The following is a 21,895-nucleotide window of genomic DNA, read 5'->3' on the forward strand; positions in this document are numbered from 1 at the left end:
CCAAGGTGCTTCTAAAAGTAAAAGCCATGTTACCGGTATTTTTACACTGTGTAGCCAAGGGAAATGATGACAAGCGAGCAGGAATAAAAAAAACCCGTATAAAACAACTGTGGCATCCTATAATGTACCCATAAAAAGGGAAAACTTGCTACTTGAAATCTACAAATGCAAGTTTCTCGTGGGAAAACATAACTTCTGTTCAAATGCTAATAGGTTTTCATCACAAGGATGGTTTAATTTAACTACTATGTACTATATGAAGGGGCAGAGCAAGGTTCAGAGAACAAATGGCTGATGAACAATCTTCAATCTGCCAGTAAATATTTGCTTTTTTTATATACTTCTACTTCTTGATCTCTGTCTTAAACAGATTGTCCAAAGGGACATATAAAAAGACAGCTGATTTCAGCTAGAGGAATAGCACATGTCTATGTGTTTCTTTTAGCCTTGTTTAAACCAATAAATTCATGACACTGATAGAGTGTCAGTCACCAGAGTGGCTGGCCCTGAAAGCACAGAAAATTGATGGTACATGGGCAAAGATTGGCTTTCTGGAAAGAAAAAAACCCACACATTTTAGAAAGCAAATTGGGCATTGCAGCCACCAGCTCTCTGGGAGGTTCTCAGGACAAGAACAAACACCTCATGAAGCACAAATAACTTCAGGGACTTGGAGGCAAAATTATGCCACCTTTTTCCAGGAACAGAGCAGCCAGAGCTTGCAGGAGCTGGGTAGGAAGAAGAGAGAAAGAGCCCGTGATGTTCCCTGTGGAAGCAGAAAATCCTTCTTTCTTATTTCTGGAAACTCTTCCCAGCCAGTTTATGGATGGGTGCCTCCACATTTGAAGGTTTTTGCTACCACCTTCCATTACTATAACTGTAGGAAGAAAACTGTCTTGCTACTAACACTCCCAAACCTGCAGAAACACTTCATATGTGTTTTGAGAAGTTGACAGGGAGCAGTTGACTGACCCTGACCAGAAAAAAGATCTGTGAGGGAAGGGAGTGGGATGCTTTTTCTATTAGATAAGAATAAACATTTGTCAGGAGTCTCAGCCTCTTCTGCTGCCATATGTGAGCCTCCTCCTAGGATCTTCACCATGCTCATGTGATGGTGAATTCTGTGCTAGGCTCTCGGGGCCAGGCGGTTGCTGGCATCCAGGACCAGTGGAAGAGTGGGGTTTGGAGCCTGCTCAGATCCATTGCAGGGCAGAACATGGAATATTGACAGGCTGAGAGAGCTGGGCCAGGTCAGCCTGGAGAAGAGAAGGCTTCTGAAGGGGACACCTTAGAGCAGCTCCAGTGCCTAAAGGGCCTCCAGGAAACCTGGAGGGGGGCTTTGGACAAGGGCCTGTAGGAACAGGACAAGGGGAATGGCTTTAACCTGCCAGAGGGGAGACTGAGATGAGCTCTTGGGCAGAAGCTCTTCCCTGTGAGGGGGCTGAGGCGCTGGCACAGGGTGCCCAGAGAAGCTGTGGCTGCCCCATCCCTGGCAGTGTTCAAGGCCAGGTTGGACACAGGGGCTTGGAGCAACCTGCTCTAGTGGAAGGTGTCCCTGCCCGTGGCAGGGGTTGGAGCTGAAGGAGCTTCAAAGTCCCTTCAACCCAAACCAGTCTGGGATTCTATGATTTTGGGACAGTCTAGACAGGGGGGATGCTTACCTTCAGCCCACTCATATGCAGGGTGGAGTCTTATGACAGGAGTAATGGCCTGTAAAATTAGTAGTAGCTCCTGGGATACACAGGTGGGAATGAGTGGCTAAAAGGACAGAGGAAAACTTCGCAGCCTGGTGAGATTTCAAAGTCTCTGTTTTTATTAGTTGTCACGGTGTGGCCGGAGAGCCTGAAAGCATGTGAGAACAAGCAGGATTTCATCTCAGTGTTGGAAAACTAGTGCAGGGCTCTAGCATCTGTCAGAGGCAATGTGAGCCAGGCAGAACATGGCCCCAGGCTGCATTTCCACCTGGATACCTGATGCCCCTTTGGCCCTCCCCAAAGCTTCCCGACTCACCTCCCCTGCTCAAGTGTGCGCTGGGCCATCTGCCATGCTGGACTCGCAGCCACCGTGGTTCAGAAGAACAGTGGTGCATCACTTGCTTGTGCAGAAAGGCATGGAGAGGATGGAGAGGAAGATGCATTCCTGGCCCCTGAGGCTGCCTTACTTCCCTCCCCCAGCACCTACCTTATCTCTGCCTCTTTCTAAAATAAAAGGAATAGAAAAATGAACAACATGAAAAAGGGAGGAGATGATAAAGGGTATCTGAAAAATTAACTGTGTCCCCATTTCAGAGCTTTGCATGGTAAAAGGGAGGCAAATGGCCTTTGCTTTATTAATAAATTAAAGTATTAAAAAGCTGTGTGTCTCCTGAACCTACCCTGTTGTCATGGACTGAGAAAGCTCCTAGGAAGTGTTCTGCTGAAGGCTATTGAGAAACTATCCAGGGATGCTTTGAAGGGCCAGAGCAAATCAAAGCTAAAAGACAAAGTTTGGTATCATGCTGCTAATGAGGACTTGTGTCCAGACTGGACAAGTGGTATTTGCACCTTTGCTTTTGTGCTGAGATCAGATGTCTGCCAATGGCACATGGCTGCTGTCAGGGGTATGGCTGGAATAAGGAAGGATCAGAGCCACCTTATGTCCTGAAGATTTGAGTGAGACCAGCTCTTGGGAGTGCTGCTCCTGGGAAACCTGCATCCAAGCCAGTGATGATCAGAATTCCCAGTGATGGGAGTGTTTGGTTTGGCATGTTAGTAATTCCCCTCCCAGCATTGGTTCAGTCCTTGGCAGTTATCTAAATATGCAATTGTAAATCTTTGCCAATAAAGGATTAAGATTTTGATGCTACTATAGGCGTTATATTCTGTTATACCCTCTGCTTGCCATTAATAATGGAACCATGTGGTGGGGCCTTGGTACTCTGAGGGTGACATCAAGGCTGTGTAGCATATATGTATATATAGATACGCACACACTAAATAACGATTTCTTTGTTTTCTTTTCCTTGGCAGGTCCCTATGGAAAGGATATTTATCGAAGTGGAGGGCCAGATCTCCATAATTTCATCTCCTCCGGGTTTGTCACGTTAGGAAGAGGACACACGAAGGGTACAGTGGAAACAATTTTTTGCTAAATAAAAAGATTGTTTTAAATAAATAATAAAAAAAAGAAAAAGCTCTAACTTAGAAGCTGGGTTCTGAGCACTGGGAGATAACAGTGTTGGACTGCAGTCAGTAGATTTAGCCTAGCAAATATTGCTGCGGGTAAAATACTGTGCTCCTGGCAGAACCTTTTAAATCCTAGCAAGGGAGATGGTGGGAGAGTGTCGAGTCAGGCAGCCAGGCTCCAGGCTCCACTCTGACTTTGCAGTTCAACAATTTATACTGCTTTGTGTTTTCCTGAGTGCATGGTTGCAAACCACCATTGTGCTGTTGTACTTCTCAAAGGAAAGGGAAGGATGTCATGCTGTCCAAAGGCAGGCAGTCAGCACTTGAAGAGTGCATTTCTGTATTTCTTTTGTTTGACTTCTGAGCTTTTCTTTTTTGTTGGGGGGGAGGGGTATAATGAATATTTTATAAAATTATTTCTTTTTAGGTCCTAAAACATATATTTTATGTGTTCATATAATCTGTGATATAATGTACAAACATGAAACCACAAAAATATACATATACTTCTCTGTGTATGTTCTGTGTATATATACTGTATATAAAATATATGTTGAGAGACAGTTGTAGCTCTATTAGACAAGTAACCATATAACCCAGGAGTTGTGGTGACACAGAAGCTGTGAGAGCTGACTCAAAAGTAGCTGGTCACCAGAACCCCAGCTCAATGTTCGTTTTCTGACGTTGTTGCCTATTTGGTGAGTTTTTTATAGTGTACAGTGAGACTGTGTTTGGAGCATCTTTCTGTTCACACCCTGACCGAGTCACAGTGGTGCTCTGGCAGTGGGTTTGCGACACGGGGAGTGCAAAGCATGTGCCATGCCAGTCCTCGTCTGGTTCTGTGTCCTGCTGACTTCTGAGACTGTTGTACATTTATATAGATGCAATGTATGTGGAGATACTTATATAGACACGATGTACTGTATGTGGAGATGTGTCCATGTGCTCGCCTGGTTGAATGCACCCGTGTTGTTCCTGTGGATGACCATGACTCACAAATTATTAAAAGACCTGTCTTTTTTCCCCTACATTTCCTGCACTTTTTCCAAGTCTCCAAAGTGTCATCCAGAGCAGTGTCGGTCCTGTAGAACTGTCAGAGAAGAAACAAATCTATGTATATTGTCTGTGTATGTCTGTGTGTGCTTAAATAAAGTTTACTGAGGCTGAGGCAGCACCCGTGGGACTTGTAATGCAATACCCTGCAATTCCAGCCTGCCACTGCACCGGTGGAAGGAAAGCAGAGAAAACCACCATGAATCTTCAGGTGGGCTGGGAACCAAGATGGTTCAAGGAAGGACTCATGGATGGCATTTCACACAAGGTCTCTCCCTTCCTCCTCCCCATCCAAAAGGGATCTTACAGTCACATCATATCACATCAGGCCTGACAGTGTATTTAGGGTGAGATAGCAAATGTACCCCAGTAGAAGTATGGTCTACAGAGTTGTCTGTCCTGATAGCCATCATCAAGCACATGGATAACCCCGGGCAGGCCCATAAAACCTGCCTCTTTGTCTCAATTCGAATTATCCTCAAGCAGTTTTTCTGTGCAATATACTTCTCCCAGTTTCTTCTCAGCTAAGAATAAAACTTGCTTTCCTTCTATAACTGAAAAGCCTCAGGGGCTCTGTTCTGAAGATGGGCCAGTGGTTTTCACACATTTTCCACTGGAAATTTTGCTGGAAGCCCCACAGAGCACATTTCCTATCCCTGGGAAGGTTGGGAGAATGGGCAGTGAGAGTCCAGACTGTTCATATACCAACAGTGCTTTCCAAAGGGAATAAAAGGCTTCTATTACCTGAAGAAATTAAACTATATCTTGGCTGTTTATGGACATAAAAGAATGAATTGGCCTTTGAATTTACGTTTCAGCTACCTCTTAATTCACATTTTATTTGAACAGTACCATAATGTTAACTTCTAACTTCTTCATGGTAAATTCACATATCCAACCATGATGACTTGGTGATTAACATCTCCACATGTTCGGCAGGCAAATGGCCTTGTTTGCTTGTGCAAATGTGGAGATTTGTCTTTGTGCTATGATTTGATTGCCCATTTGTGCTGTGAAAGTAGGGACTTTCGATACAACAAATTACTTTGGGGCTCTGTGATTAGGATTGCGCCCTATATCATTTGATTACTTCTGGAAATATTACACAATAGATTTCCTGTGTTCATTTTGAACTGGCAACCCAGTTGTATGTGTAGACAGGAGATATGAGTGCTCCAGCAAGGGTTACAGTCCTGAGCTTTGGCTGAGCAGCTTCATGCTCAGATTTTGTCCTATTTCAGCTCTTGAGCATGTGTTAGAATCTCCACCTCAACTGTCATTAGCCAAGTAACCTCGCCCTGCCTTGTTGTTACACCACCATGGAGGGGGGTTCTGCTTTTAGACTGCACTAATCCAGTGAAGTTTATCTCAATATTTCTTTGCATTGGGAGACACATTTTTGGTGTTTTCTCAACTGTCTTCTGTGCTGTGGCAGAACTCCAAGTGCTGAGTAATATTTAAGAGCTGACCTATTTTGGGCAGAAGACAAAGATGTGAGACATGCCAAACTACCATGGATACCAAATCAGCATATTCACATGTCTGACATCCACAAGCTCCGGCAAGACTGTGATTTATGATTCTTATATGACACTCCATTGGGCAATGCATCACTGCCTGGCATTTAAGTCTATAAAGTCACTGCGTAGTGTGTTCTTCAAACCATGGTAAAAGATTTCACTGTCGGTCTGTCATGATGATCTAGGAATGAACCCAGAGTCTTTAGGCCATAGAAAGTCTCCATGGTGAGACAGGCAGCAGAGCTATTCTCATCTAATGGTAGATAGGTGGAAGTCTGACATTTTATTTGGAGGTAGTAGCCTTCGATTCCATGTGAAGACTCCTGGGAGACATTGGCACCTCTAAATGGGTCTTCACTGGATGGGTACTAGGCACCTCTTCACCCCCTGTAGCAAGAGGGGGGTTATGGGGAGTCTAGGTCATTGAGCCATCACAGGGAGGCAGATGAATCCTGCCTTCACTTGTTGATACTTAAACGGAGGAAGTTCAGGCTAGATGTAGGGAAGTTCTTTATGGTGAGGGTGGTAAGACACTTGCACAGGGTGCCCAGAGAAGTGGTAAATACTCCATTCCTGGCAGTGTTCAAGGACAAGTTGATTGGGGCTTGGAGCAACCTGCTCTAGTGGAAGGTGTACCTGTCTGTGGCAATGGGTTGGAACTGGATGAGCTTTAAGGTTTAATCCAACACAAACCATTCTATGACTCTGTATGCAGGAGACTCTTTTTCTTCAAGCATCTCACTAAAACTTACGCCTAGGATGTTATCCAGCAGTGCCAGTAAGCAGGAGCTAAAATGAGCCACGTATCAGTGTGATGTGGCTGTTAAAGCCTGACTACGTTGCTGCTGGCATCTGTGGAGCTGTACCAGCATCCTGCAGTGTGGGCAACGTGAAGGTGGTGTTGGTGTGGAGAAGCCAGCCTGGTGACTGAGCAATAAAAGCTACCCACTTTTCATCTTGTGGTGCTCGTTGCAGATATGGCAAGATTTACAGCTTGAGTGTGGGATTTACCTGCCTGGATCTGTTTTCCCTAACCTGCAGCACAGTTGTACCTCACATATCTGCAGAGTGGCTCAGGACACTCTTGAGGGTACAGCCCTTCATGTGAGGTACAGCTGGGCAGCCTGAGCTGGTTTTGGTTGAGCACATGGGCCTGGTGTGTGGGAGCATGGTATATGGCCTTAGCAGATCCTTACACCTGAATTGGCATCATACTCCCCAGATACAACTTCATAGTTTGCCACCTTCTAATAAAGATCCCACTCTGTGTTACCTGAAAGGATGCACAGCATCTGCATGCAGGCAGAGGGAAGGTGAGATGTCAGATGTTGGTGACTTGTTGCTTTTTCACAGTTGACAATCTCCCTCAAATCAGCTTTATTTTGGCACATATTCAAAAGGGACAAATTGTTCCTAATCCAGTCTCACCTAAGGAAATGATCACCTTTCCCTCCCAGGGCATGTGCATGATTTGTTTTGAGGACAGACAGGCCCACGGTGCAGGAGAAGTGGATGGTGGCTGCAGCCACACAGGTCAAGGTTTGGAAGCTGCAGGGTTTTTTTGTAAGGTTTATTGCAAGGCAAGCTCCAGGGGTAAAGCAACATCTTACTTTATCTGGTAGTGTAACATTTGGGTTTGCCTGTAGTGGAACCTAAGGCAAACATGAAAGAGGACAAAGACAGCTATAGATCATACTTAGCAACCAAGATCTTCCCAAGCTGCTTCAGTGCCTCTGCCAGCTGAGGTGGGTGGAAGCTCCCCTTTCTTGTCTTCTCCCCTGGGAGCTTCAGAATTTTCCAGCACCTTGTCCCTGCTGCTCCTGCTGGAAGGTGATGCCTTCCCTCTGTACGGAGAGAGGAAGCACAGAGTAAATGAGTCATGGCTATGTCTGTTTGCTCAAGACAGTACTGCCAAGTTCATGCTTGTGCGACTCTTAGAAAAGCTTGGTGATGGTGGTAGAGCTGTGGGTCATCCCGTGTCAATATGAGGAACAGGTCACATCCTTCCTGAAATGTTTTGATCTACACACCAGTGTGTTCCCTCATTTGCACATTCTTCCCACCTTTCCTGGGTTTTCCGCAAGCTGAAGAATATCTGTGTCAGGCTCTGTATTTTATAAATGACATCTCTGTGTGCAAACTAATCTTTGTGCAGACGCCTCAGTGGATTTATAATATTCAACATGCTTCAAGCTTTGCAAACAGACTAAATGTGACACAACATGGTAAAACGGGATCGGGTATTCATACTGGCTGATACCACTTCCTCCTGTTGTACACAGATTGTACTCATCCCCGCCTTATACGCACCACTCTTCCTTTTGGGGACCATGAACTGAACCCTTTTTACAAGCATCAGCTCTGGAACCAGCACTTTACTGGTCCATTAGCATGTAGATAGGATTCAGAGATGAATGGGAGGAAAGAAATTTATGCCTTTAATCATCATTAGCAGTTGGAGGATTCTGGTTCCTCTCTCCAACACTGCCCCGGTTCCCTGCTGTCGTGGCTGGTTCCTTGTCACTTGGCTGACAGACTTAACATTCCATTTTCTTTCCCAAAGTGCTGTTCCATACCCTTAATTTGTTATTTTGGGGTCTTGAATTACATCTATCGCAACCAGCGTTGGCCCAGTACAGCTACAAAACACACAGGGAATCAGCTCCAAGATGGAATTTACTGCCTCCCCCTTCATTAGTAATCCACACTTGTGATATTCTCATTAATAAAGGGAAAGGAAGTTTAAGGGTCATTTTTTTCATCCCTGCCTCTGTAACACACCATGAATGGATTATGTAAAAACGAAGAATTAGGTATGTTGGGTCCTTTCTCTCATTAAACGCTTGTTAGACATTTCCTATCAATGGAGATGTGTCAAGCCCAAACCCGCTACATCCCAATGAATCATTTTATGTTCACCCAAGATAATACCTAATGGTTTTGATGGTGTCTCACAGTCTGTGTGCTCAAGATCTCTTGCATTCTGATTCCTGATGAATTCCAACTGTTGCATGTTCTGGCACCTAATTGTATTGACTTGAGAAAAGGATCACTGGGATATGGGAACTGCTTCATGGCTTTACAGAAAGATTCCATGACGCAGTAGGTCATTTCAATCCGCTCTGAATTATTTAATCGACTCTAGACGTGATCGTCCATTTCTCAGCAGAGTCTGGACAGCCTCTTTTTTTATAGCCCTCGGAATAGCTGGGTGGGAGGAGAATGGGAGGTCATGGAAACCATACTGATGCCTGCAGCAGTTGTGCAGCAGTAGCTGCAGGCAAGGAATGTGGTGAACATGAGCAAAAACACATCCATCCCTGGTGTCACCTTCTGCAAAGGGCACTGAATTGACTGAGGTGATGGGTTCATGCCCTTCTGCCTTCAGACAAACTGGCCACAAACCTGGCCTAAAACACAACTTGGAGAGGCTGTTTTGGAATACAGCTTTCTAAACTGGTGTTCCCCACGCTATGAGCAATGAGCAGAAGGAGGATTGGCAGCTAATCTGAGAACCTTCCTCAAGCTGATTAAGGAAACAGCAGAGAAATGACCACAAGCAGGGCACGGAGAACATAGATCACTGCTACACCAGGAGATTAAGCTTCCTGTGGCAAGGAGCCCACACTTGCTCCATAGCCAGCTATTAAATGGAGACTGCTTCCTGCAGCAAGAAAGCAAGCTTCTCCTGCAGTCAGAAGTCAGCCCCACTTTGCACGTGAAGGGACACTTGTCAGCTGGAGATCACCATGTCAACTGATCAATAGCACTTTTAACTTGACCTGATCAAAGGTGCTTCCTGGAGGACATGGACAGGAGTAAGGTGGGGAGAAAGGATGGCAGCCAGGCTGGGTTGCCTCTTCTTTCTCACTGAGGGACAGTTAAACCCACAGTCTTGTGTCTGAGGGAAAGACCACCTTGAGCCTTTCTTCATGTGCACATTCGGGCTGGGATTGTGTTTTGGCAACTAGTACTGAAAGATACAATATTCATATAATCACAGAATGGTTTGTGTTGGAAGGGATCTCAAAGCTCATCCAGCTCCAACCCCTGCCACGGGCAGGGACACCTTCCACTAGAGCAGGGTGCTCCAAGCCCCTGTGTCCACCCTGGCCTTGACCCCTGCCAGGGTGGAGTTAGCCACAGCTTCTCTGGGCACCCTGTGCCAGAGCCTCAGCACCCTCACAGGGAGCAACTTCTGCCTCGGATCTTTCCTATGTTTTCTCAATATTGGAGCTAAACTTGCACCTGGCACTTTGTGTAAGGTCTGTCTTTTGACTTCAGCATGTGGTCCTCTTTTGCAGACCCAGGCATGCACTGGTGTTTGGGACTAACCTTCACCACTGCCGTTGCTGAGGACCTTACACTTCCATGTTAGTGTGAATCACAGAAGTTATCACTCAACTCGTCCATCTGTGGTCAGTGAATTATTTTGCTGCCCACTTCCTTGTCCTACAAACTCCAAGGCATTCAGCTATGTGCTGAGTTCCCATGGATGGTTTTCAACAATCCAGTACTCCAGGATAGACTTCTCTTATTTCTGCTGTGTTAACAGTGTATCAAAACAAAGTACAGTAGCTGAGAGGAGAAGAAAAAAGCCCTGCCTATTATCAGATGCCCTTTCCCACAGTCTGTCAACTCTCCATGATGTTTTGGCAGATACCTTTGAAAACTGAGCTGAAGGCTGGTGAAAAGCTGGCAGTTACAGCCCAGCTATCTATGAAACAGGGAGCTTCAGCTGCATGCCACAAACTTCTCTTTGAAGAATGTCTTTGTCTATATTTATTGTCAAGAACTGGTGCATAAAAAAACCCTTATGATTGCCTGCTACAGTGTCACTGAGCATCTCAGGCTGGTTATTTCCCAAAGAGAGATTTTAACTGAAATGAAGAATCAGCCGTAGAGCTGGCATACGGTTTCTTTAGCAGATCAATGCTCAGTCTGAATTATAAATAAGAGATTTGAATATTATGAAGGAATTTGGAGATTTGTGGATGCAGATAGGAGACTTTGCAGAGGGATCTGTAATTCCAAAGCCTCTGTGACTCTCACTGGAACAACTGGATTCCGTGGTCAGAGTCTGGCAGATGAAGAGCTTGGGCATGCCCAAAAATCCATTGCTATGGCAAACCCAGTATGTAGTATACAGTTTATCTTCTAAAGTTCCTTGAGAGGAGCACTGGCTCATTATCAGAGAAGTGTCTTTGCAGACACAGGCCCCAGGTTTGCTTTCCAGATTTACTTTCTAGATATGGTACTCACTCACAGGGAATTTATTTGGTCTTAGGAGCTTCAGTTTATCCTTTAATAGCCAGTATCAAACTGTGGACAATTGTAGGGGGTTTATACAACAAATGCCACAAAAGCAATACCACAGACAGTCCTTGAGAGACAGACTTAAGCTTACTGATTGACTTTTCCTACTCTTTGAAACAGGTTAATCTCCATCTCTTGATAGCATGTGGGCCCCTGGCTGTGGCTATTTTGTATTATGGTAGTGTCTAAAGGCCACAGGTTGAAGATGAGAACTGTGATTCCTAAATGGGGACAAACCAGAGGGAGACATGCTCCAGATGTCCTATTCCTTCTTGTACTGGTTTTACAGGTGTGCAACAGCTCAGTATCCATTGAAGTAGAAATGCTGAGTCTCACAGTTTACAACATGACTTTGTTGTCCCAGCCCTACTTTTACAGAGCTGTGGTTCTTTAGTCATTTAGTTCCAGTTCTGTTCCTCAGCTGGAGGAGTTCTTCATGTTATTCCAAAGTCAGTTTTGTTTAATACTGCCATGATTTTGCTACAGGTCTGGTGTCCATGCTCCAGGAGGTGCATAGTAAAATAGCAGAATGAGGGCTTTTTTATTGCAGCTGTTTTGCAGTCAAAAGGATAATAAAATTCTCTTTGTCTAAGCACAAAATCTGTAACTTTTAGTGTGTTGGACCCTTAACCTAACCTTGCCTGAAATAATGGAAGCTGAGCTGTAATCTGCTGTTGTGTAAGGCCTGCTGCTGTTAGCATTGCTCTGCTGGTTCACAGACAGCAGAAGCAGACATTTTCTGTCCTTCTCTTCTCCTATGAGCAACAGTTGCATCCAAGTAGGGTTGCTTTACTGTTCCTGGACAGGACAAATCCTGTAGATTGAGCACCTCCTTCCCTTTCGACAGTCTCATAGTGACTAATGCTGGTGACATTTGTCAGTGAGCCGTTAATCTTGCATTCATGGGGCTGCAAGGACACTTCAGAGGTCTGTAGTGAAGCCAGATGATTCCTACCCTCTCTCACTTGAAGTCAGGCTTTCAGCTAGGCACCAAAACCCTTCTCTATGCAGTGGAGAGAGCCTGTGTATCTCCTTGATGCTGATGCCACAAGCTGAGGTCACCAGCAGGACCAGGATGACTGTTGCCCTGCTTCTCTTCTTCATCATGTGCCAGGATTCTCCATGGACTGCAGCAAGCAGTTCCTCTCTGGCACATACATGAAAGATCTTGCTTTATCTGGAAGACATTCCTAATTGTTAAGTTACTCTTTGTGCACTCGGGCAGAGACAGAGCTCAGTGATTTCCCGCCTGCCAGAGTGGCATTGCTGTGGTTGGGATTAGGTTATGAAATCAGGTTGTAGCACACCATTTTTATGGGAGAGGGAAGTCTGTGCACTGCAAAATTTGCTGCTGTTCTTTGTGCACAAGAAGTGCAGGGTTCCCAAGGAGCAGGGAGGAGATAAGGGGATCAGCTGCACTACGGTGTCCTTTGTAACAGCTTTGAGGATGAAATGAATTTACAGTTCCCTATGGCAGGAATTGCTTCTGCTGCCACAGCAGTGGGTAGGCAGTTGAGTCAAAGTGCTCCAGTCCTCTCAGGATGTGAGGAGAAGGAATGGGCATCCTTCATCTGCCATTTTCCTGAAGATGGGATGAGCTGCTACAGGGAGGTTCTCAGGTGATAGGGCAAGCAGGTTCTCCAAGAAACACTAAGACCAAATTATGCTGGGAAGTAAGGGAGGGCTATGGACTGGAGGATGAGCAGAGCATTTTCTCCTTGTTTGGACTTTCCAAAGCAATCCCTGCACTCTTCCTCCTGCCTCTCTTTAGGGCGCCAGCAAGTTATCATCTGTTTGGAAGAATATACTCACAGCACTGACGATAGACACTGGTTAGGAGAAGAGGGGTTGCACTGAGCCCACTGAGCAGCAGCTGTGCCAGCACCCCTTCAGAGGGCTGAGCTCCTTACCACTGCTGGGCTCCTGTCTGTCACTAGGACAGTACTTTCCTTTGTGGCAACATCTCCATTTCTTCTCAGAACTGAAGTAAACTTACACTGTCATCCACAGTCGTCAGGTTGTGGCTTTAAAATGCCCCAGGGTCCTGGGGTCCCTCACCCAGTGGCTACCACACTCCTAAAACAGATGCCTACTATCACTGTTTGTAGCTGTGTGCCCTTATTTTCTTGTATGAAGGCAATTACAATAATTTCTCAAAAGGTTTTCCTGGACCAGGGCATCATTTCCATGCAGTGCCTTGGGGATGCTGCTGTCATGGAGGAAAGCTGCCGGAATGCAGGTCTGTGGCAGTTTCTGAGATTGGAGGGTATATTAAACCTCCAGCCTCAGAGTTTTCTGTCTGACGGGTGAAAAGCAAGCAACACCTCTCTTTCACTGACTCTCCTATATTAGTAGCCACAGAACAGAAAGCAGTGTTTCAGATGATGAGACAATGCCCATAGCAACAAGAAGTGTGGAGCAGGAAGCCTTCGACCGGGAGCAGATCTCTTTATGACAGTTTTTCTGACTCTTGGATAGTCCTAATTCAAGTGAATGAAAAGAGAAACTGTTTTTTTGCCAGTAACTCATACAGCTGACATACAGTTTCTGGATGACAGCTTAGTTCCTCAACTAAAGAGCTGATTCCAAGCCCACTTTCTGCCAATGGCTCGTAGTTTTTAATTGATTTCAATGGCACTGGCTTGGATCTGCTGCAGAAAATAAACATGCCAATGCAGACCATGCCATAGTGCCCCTTGAGAAAACAAAGGGTTTGCTTTCCCAATGTGCCTTCCGCCCCACCAGACAAGGAATGAATTAGAGGAGTTTATGGTCAGGATGAAAATGGATCCCTGACTCGAGGACTCCAACTGGATTTTGCTAGTGGGAGTATGTTCGGATTCTGTGATCAATGCATGAGACAGATTGAGCTTGGGGGCTTGCCTTCCCGGCTGCGACAGGGAAGGTGTTAGTGCAGGCAGTGAGATGCAGATCTGCTGAGTAAAAACCCTCATCCTACACACTCATATTTCTGATCAGATCTGCTCTTTATGTGTGGCCACATCTGTGCACACGACTCACAGATTCCTCTTTGGAAACAGAGCCCTTCAGGATTTTATTAAGGTACTGTACTCTTATCTATTCTTCTTATGTCATCACTCTGCCTCTATTGTATAAAATGTACCACAAGTTTTATTCCAAAGTATACGTTACTGTTATTAATTTAAGATACACTCAGATACCAAGAGTGTACAGTCTATATAAGGCATGTCCTCATATTCATTTTAAACCAGGAAATAAAAATAGAGGCAGTTTAAATATAGGTGATAAGAATAACCTGAGGTTCGTCTTAGGAGGTATAAAATGAATAAAGGCTTTAAAAGTGCCTGGTGAAGTGTCTGTGCTGCGAGATGAAAGTTTGCAAAGTAGATTTGGGACAGACAAGGTAGCTGGTGAGCCCTCCTCATCCACTCAGTACGGCAACTGAAAGGCACTAAATTAAAAATGCTGAATTCAGAACAGAGCAAGAAATGCTTTTTGACTCAGTGTGAATATTAGCCCATGGATCTTTGAGATCAAGATTGTGCAGGACACGAAACACACATCACGGTGCTTTTGCAGTTAGTGAGATAGGCAAAGTTACTGTAAGTGTTAGGAGTGAGGAAAGTAATTCAGGTCTGAGGCTTAAGTGCCTCACAGTTATTGGGACCACAGGAAACCTCTGTGAGTTCATGCTGTCCTGTAAGCATCCAGGGAAGGGGTTCATCTTGTAAAGCAGTCAGTGCTGTGTACCCATAGAGCACCAGAAATACCCTCAGTTCATCCCAGTTTGGTATGACCTGAGTGAAAAATAGGGCACCCCAACTAAGGGGAGTGAGAACCAATCATCAACTGCATGGGGAGAGGTTGGGTCGCAACTGAAAAGCCAACCCCATGCTGTGGATGGCACGAGGTGGGGACCCATATCTGACCCTTGCTGCTGCATTGTGGCCTCTGGACTCTGATAAGAGGACACAGCCTTGATGCTCAGTGACACCTCAGCCTTTCTTCTTAGGGTTCCTCAACCTGCTTAAGCTTCAGTTCTTATTTCTCCACATTCCTGAAGTGGCTGGTAGTCCTTTGGAGTTCTTCATGTGCAAGCAGCAGCAATGCAGAGCCTGGCAGTGAGTGAAAGATGTAGGCAGCCACAGCTAGCATGTGGCAGGAAGCCACTGGGACAGCACGTCCATGGCCCCCTATGCATCTCCTTTCACCCTGCCACAGAAAAGAGCTCTTCCTCTTGCTGTCAAGGGTGCTGTACACTGTCACGATCATGCTCATTACAGAGCATGCACCCCTTAGACATGAATAAGGATTTGTATAGAGCAAGTGAAAACAAAGGAGATAGCTGCTGTTGGAGTTTTCTAAATAAGCCTTTCAGAGCTGCTGGTTTCATATGCAGATAAGACGGAAGTACCTTGAAATATCCAGGCGGTACTGCACAAAAGACACTGAAGTGGGGATGGCAATCTTAACAGAGTTAAGATTGGTAATGGTAAATGGTAAGAATGGTTCATTCTTACCATTTCCACAGCATTCCCTGCACCAGTATTTCCCAGGAAAACCATCAAATAAAATGGAATTCATTTTGAAGTTGGGGAAGGAGAGACAGGAACGGGGCTCAAACATGGATCAAACGTGAAGCATGGATCAGAAAGGTAGTTTGATAGAAATAAGCTTGAGACCGAGTGGGAGAAAGAGATGCAGTGACTCTATCTACCTTGGACTGAGGCATTAGATGTGATCACAGTACACAGCTGAGGTGACTTTCAGAGTGTACCAGAAATGGGGTTCTCTTTGTCTACTCTGTTCAAGGAAGGTTAATTCATCTTGGAGCAGGCACAAACCTGTGCTGCAAAGAGGGGTTTCTGGGGAAGAGTTGTCCTGCTGGGTGTGATGAGGCTTGAGTTACCTTGTACTGGCCAGAAAAGGAAGACTGGGAGACATGGGATCATCCTGCATCACAGCGATGGCTGAATACCTGGGAGGGAAAATCATGTGTAAACTAAAGGATGATACCAGCACAAAGGCAAGAGGTTGGAGACTGGTCATGGGTAGATTCAGTGCTAAAACCCGGGAGTTTAAGTGTAGTTTAAAATGACATCCCCTAAAACTACAGCTAGAAGAGACATTTTTCCCTGCTTGTTCATTCCCTTCCTCTCAATGTATCTTCCTTTGCACAAGCACAAGCACTGGTGTGACCACACTGTGAGCCAGATCAGAGAATTCAAGTTGGATGAAAACAAACTCAGAATGCTTTAAACCCAAATTGGTTCCCTGTGTGTTCCCACGGATCCTGTGCTGGCTTGAGACAGGCATGGCAGGGAGCAAGCTGAAAAGTGACCCTTTCAGCTTGTACTGATCCTTGATTTGCCACAGTAATTTCTTGACTTTAAGGATTCTCAGGTGTTTTAGGGTAAGTCTTCACTGATTGAGCTGGTTGCTATGTGCAAGCAGAGTTCCTGATGGGGAGCCAGAAGGCTACAGCCATGCAGAGGATGGGGCTTAGGAGTGTGCTGATGCCAGAGCACTCAGGAGATGAGATTTCTTTATCTCATGTTGGCATATGCCAACATGAGCCACTCTCACAAAAGGGTGGCTGTCTCCAAATACACCCGCACTCTTTTTCTGGTACAGAGAGGGAGGACTCAAACACTTGGACCAGTAGCTTGTCCTACAAAGAAGGTTCACCAAGCCCACAGGCTCCATGGCAGCAGAGGCTTCAGGGGTGCCCACTTCACATCTTTTTTTGTTCTGGCATGCTTTTTCTTTCAAAAGATGACTCTGCGAAAGTGGCTGGAGGCAGATTTGTCTGAAACATGCCTGTACTTCTACACCTCCCCACACCTTAAGCCAGCTACTGGCATCATGCTGGGGCTGCATGCAGTTTTACAAACCATATGCTGCTAAATTAGTCTCACCACCCAGTGCGAGGAAAGTTCAGAAGAAACCCAGGCTTCTGCTTTGCATATCTCTAATGCAGAGCTGAGCCCCTTGATAGGCTCCTCTGATGTCCAGGAGCTCTGAATGTTCGAGACGTCAACACCTAAAAAACAGGTTGGAGGAAACAACAGAGTATGTCCCATCATCACTACTGAAAGTGATGATTTTTCCCTGGCAAAGGCTGACATGACAACAAAGCATATCTATCACTTTCTAAATAGGATGAGGCCCATACATTTGTCTTACCAGCTTAAACCATGACTCCAGGTAGTACAAAAGGGCAAAGAGGATCCAGTTTTGTAGATGAGGGGGAGACCCATTTTACAGGCTCCTGCTTTGAACCAGGGGGGTGATAGCAAGGGCCAACTGGACAGGAGCTGCAGGTTTGTCTTAGTTGGAAATACTTCTCTCTTTTTTTGTGTGTCACCAAGGAAACAGAAGCAGAAATGACAAATGCTTTCAATTTGTCAACATTTTCAACAGATATTTTTGGTCTTCGGGTGAAAAACAAAGCATACAGACGTCTCAGTTTAAAACTATCCAATTCCCTTTCCAAACTGAATGTGGAAATGCTGTCAGAGGGATGAAGGCACAGGGCATTAAGTCCTGTACAAAGTACTATGTCCCTTGTACTTTGGACCACCTTGGCTGGCCTCCATCCCATGAGTTATCATCATGTCTCCTTGGGCAGAGCCACCAGCATGTGTCACATGAGCCTTTGCCTCCTTCAGGTTTCACCTGGCAGGGCTCCATGATGGAGAAAGGGAACATAAAACACTGGACTCAAAGCTCCACTGAAGACAAACTAACTTAAACCAGTTTTGTTTCCAGTGCAATATAATAAAGAGCCTTATCCCTGGGTGGGAAACAGGTGCCTTTGTAAGGAAAAAGGATTTGGTGAAAGAAATGGTTTTCAATATATTTTTTAAGAGAAAAAATACAGACTTCCCTTCCTATAAAACTCTCTCAGTACAATCTTTTGATTTGTGAAGTTAATCTGGAAGAAATCATAGGAATTGAGGAGCTATGACCTGTTAGGCCTTCGTTAGCTAAGAGCCATGTCTCTAGAGATTATGTTTAGCTGGACTGATAAATCCTGCTGAGAATTCTATAGAATTGTCTCATGAAGAGCAAAGCTTTTTGATTATCCTGTTGCTATTTGTCAAATGCAAAGGACCATGTAAAAAAAATCATTTCCAGCCTTCAGAATTCCTGTGCTTTCCCTCTCCTTTTGATGTCTGAGGAGAAAATAGTCTTGTGAAGCAACTTGATTTCTTCAGAGCTATTAACAAACCTTACAGGGTCCCAGGGTGACATAACAGGTCTGGTCTGACTCATTCCATTTAAGAGTGTCTCCTTCCAGCCAGAAATAGCTCTGTGTGCAGCCATAAAAAAACGTGAATCAATGAATGTCTTTTATCAACTAGAAATGCAGATAAATCCCCTCAACCAGGGGAACACAAATCACTGCTCCCATTCCTTCTCCCTCCCCATTCTCTATATCTGGCTTCTTCTTTAATAGATCTTTTTGGATGTTGACTCTAGGTTTACGTGGCTGGTTTTGCAGCTGAGTCTTGAATGTTATGGGTTCAAGAAAGATATGTCAAGAAGATACTGGATCATGCTCTAAGAGATCATTAGCTTGCTGGGAGACTAAGGAATTTAAAACTTCTCTTGGCCAGGGAGCACCAAGTTAAATGGGAGCGTAGGCTGGACTGGGAGAATGTCACCAAGATAATGGCTTCACATTGAGTATGTGGGTGTGTAGTACATGGGGAACTCAATAATAAGTGCATCCTATGCACATACATTAGTGGTATTTAGAGAGACTGGCACACTGCTCCTGGTTTAACTGTGACTACAGCCTCCTCCCTTGCCATGATCTGATCAGTTGGATCCCAGCACCTATTTCCCTGGAAGAAAAAAATCGTTTTCTTTTCCACTTGGGCCAGCACATCGTATTCTCGAGCTCAAGCTTGAGCAACCTGGGCTAGTGGAAGGTGTCCCTGCTCATGGCAGGGGGTTGGAACTGGGTGAGCTTCAAGGTACCTTCCAACCCAAACCACTCTGTGATTCTGTGATGTGTGGGAATGCACTGCTATGTTTTGGCTGTATCTTTTTGATTTAGAATGCATCTTCTATTACTTACAGGCCTGAAAATGTCATAGTTAGGATCCATATTTCCATTGCAGCCTCTTATGCAGCAATCAAACATCATCAGCAAGCATTAACAAGGGCCTTCTAGCATTCATTCTTTTTGCTAAGCTGGGCACCAATGACTGGCCGTACACACAGATAAGGCTTGGTCCAAAAACTTGCTTGCTGCTATTTTTAAAAGGGGGAAAAAAAACCACCTTTTTTCTAACGTCTACATGAAAATAGGTACATGAGTCAGAATACACCCTGAGAAGCAGGCAGGAAAAGCTTTAAATAATAGGATTCATTCAGCCAAAGCATCTAATCACCCCTGAAAGTGAGAGCTTAGTTAAAACAAAAGAGTTATTATCTAGGAAAGTACAAAAGGAATCTGAATTTGTTCCTTCCCTCGCACAGTGAGTACAGGGAGTCTGCATTTCATTATACACTCACCTGAAGGGCTTCAACAGCCCCCATGGTGGAAAAGGAACCACAACAATTTATGAATATCTGAGAAAATACCTCTCTGCACGACTGCTTCAATTTAGCCTGCTTTCCAGGAGAGTGGCTCGAGAGGCAGCAGCAGAGGAAGCTCTATCCAGGGTTGTGTCTGGGAGCATCTGGAAAAGAGTGCAATCCACAAAGAGTGGCTCAGTGTAAGTGTTTTAAATCAACTCCATGGTGCACAGAGTGGGTTGAAATGCAAATTCTAGGCAGGAAAATATTTAGGAAATCTTAATTTTACTCCTTAAAAAAAACCTCCACAACCTACATCCCAACCTGCTGTGCAAGAGAAAGAAGTAAGAGTCAAGGAAATAGACTTTAATTAAATTAGTAACAATTTGCTCTGCTTTAATAGCTTGGGTTTTGCTCCAATTTTTTTCTTCAAACTTGAGATTTAGTCTGGTAAGTTTTTAAATTACAAATATGAATTATTTGAACTTTGAGACTTCCCTTATTATCTGCTCATGCTAAAGAAGCTGCTGTAGCCTCTGATCTATGCTGAAACTCAGTGGGAAAATTGGCTTTGTTTTCCCGTCAAGTGTGTGAACTTTGAGGACAGTGTGATGCTGTGTAACTGAGGGGTAGGAGGAAGAAAGAAGGAGAAAGCAAGCTGATACTACTAACAATTTATATACAAAGCTGGCATCTAACTTCCCTGCATTTCAGTTCATATAAAGTTCACATGGAAAGTTCATATAGCTGCGCAAAAGCTAGTCTGATTTTCCCCTTTATATGTAGGAGGACAGACATGGAAGAGTTAGGGTATTTACACACAGTTGTACAGTTCAGTGGTAGGGCTGGGACTGGGAATCTCTTTGATTCTCATGATACTGGGTGAATCCAAACACAGGAGGCAAATACCAATTGATAGGTGAAGCTGCCAGTACAATGCAGGTGCGACATCCTTACCTTTGATTTCATCATTCTGCTTGCCAAATGGAGAGCTCCAGCAAACTGCATCCCTTCTTACTTGTGAGCCATAAGACTGTATTCAAAGAAAGACATTATTCATTGTTGTTGTTATTGTTGCTATTATTGTTGTTGTTGTTGTCATCATTATTATCATTATTACGATCATCAAAAAGATAAGGAGACTGTTTCTTGTGCTCAGGGCAGCTGGCAAGATGTTAGTTGAGAAAGTGGCATTTGGTTTGACAAGACTCTGTTCCTTGGGGAAAGAAACAATTAATAGTCATACTTGTATTTAGTCAGTAGATCTGGATAACATCCACTTAATGTCAACAGAGTTAGCTAATAAGTATTCCACACCTCCACCAACTCTGTTGAAAAGCCATGGAGAACAGCAAGGTCCAGGAGGCAGTCACATGTAGTACCAGTATCTGAGCAAGGGATGAACAGTTGTCCTGGCTGTGGTCGTCTGGGAAGCCTGATTTAATCCTCAGTACATGCTTCATTATTACAAGCAAGAAGTATAAACAACAGTGGGCATGAAACCAGAAATTACAATACAAATGGGAGGAATCTTATGTTTGTAAGGAAGGTACAGAATATCCTTAGAGGACAAAGAAAGATCTTCAAGAAAAACCCAACAAATGGCATCCGTCACGTACATGCTCTGCTGATAAAATGTGGCACAAAGAGGTATAGATGTTGGGGTTACCCCACTTGGGGTGAAAAGCAAATTAAAAACCCATTAGTTGTTTGCAGCTTTGCCCACATCAAACTGTGTGAGATCAGAATCGGACCCCCTCTGTCTTGATTTCAGTTGAATGTGTCTGAGTATTCCGGTCTTGTGAAATCCTTCACACAATTAATTCAAATTGTCTTGGAGATGAGTGCTGACTGGGCAAGAGCAAAAACTGGGCAAAAGACTGCAATCGACAGATAATGATACACTGCAGCATTTCAGCTAACAGAAGGAGCTGTAAAAGAGTGCTAAAAAGGGCCAGTATTTGCTCCTGTCTGTTACTCTCCTATTAACCATCCCATGGAGAGCAGGACGTGTGTTGATTACATCCACACCAAAAGCTGGGTACAAAAACTTGACTTTGGCTTCATGTCTGGGGCAAAGTCTCTTTTCTCATCACACTTTGAAGGATTCTGTCAAATCTTGATTTATCTTTCCTTGAGGAGTCTTATGTAGTGGCTGGGGGAGGGGACAGGGAAAGGAGGCGGGCCCTGCCACAGGTACTGCTGAGGGGCAGAGATTAACCTTGGAGCAGTTGTCCTCACAGCTGTAGGACTCTGAGAGTGCCTCAAGCACCCTCAGATGATAACGATGCTAAAGATCCAGATGGTAAAGCTGCTGCACCATCTCTG

The 21,895-nt window shown here is 44.7% G+C and overlaps 1 protein-coding gene across 1 annotated transcript in view; it reads left to right on the forward strand.

The window, feature by feature from the left end:
* Positions 1 to 3,008: 3,008 nt before the first annotated feature.
* The window catches only part of SHISA6 (shisa family member 6), a gene marked incomplete at its 5' end in the record, with an annotated part of 170,187 nt that continues 151,300 nt past the window's right edge, over positions 3,009 to 21,895 (forward strand). Inside the window, one exon of the mRNA XM_010013394.1 lies at positions 3,009 to 3,104. Within this exon, the coding sequence (XP_010011696.1) occupies positions 3,009 to 3,104 (96 nt within the window). The remainder of the gene's footprint in view (positions 3,105 to 21,895) is intronic.

This window comes from Nestor notabilis, unplaced genomic scaffold (assembly GCF_000696875.1).
Source record: "Nestor notabilis isolate BGI_N333 unplaced genomic scaffold, ASM69687v1 scaffold1364, whole genome shotgun sequence".
NCBI lineage: Eukaryota > Metazoa > Chordata > Aves > Psittaciformes > Psittacidae > Nestor > Nestor notabilis.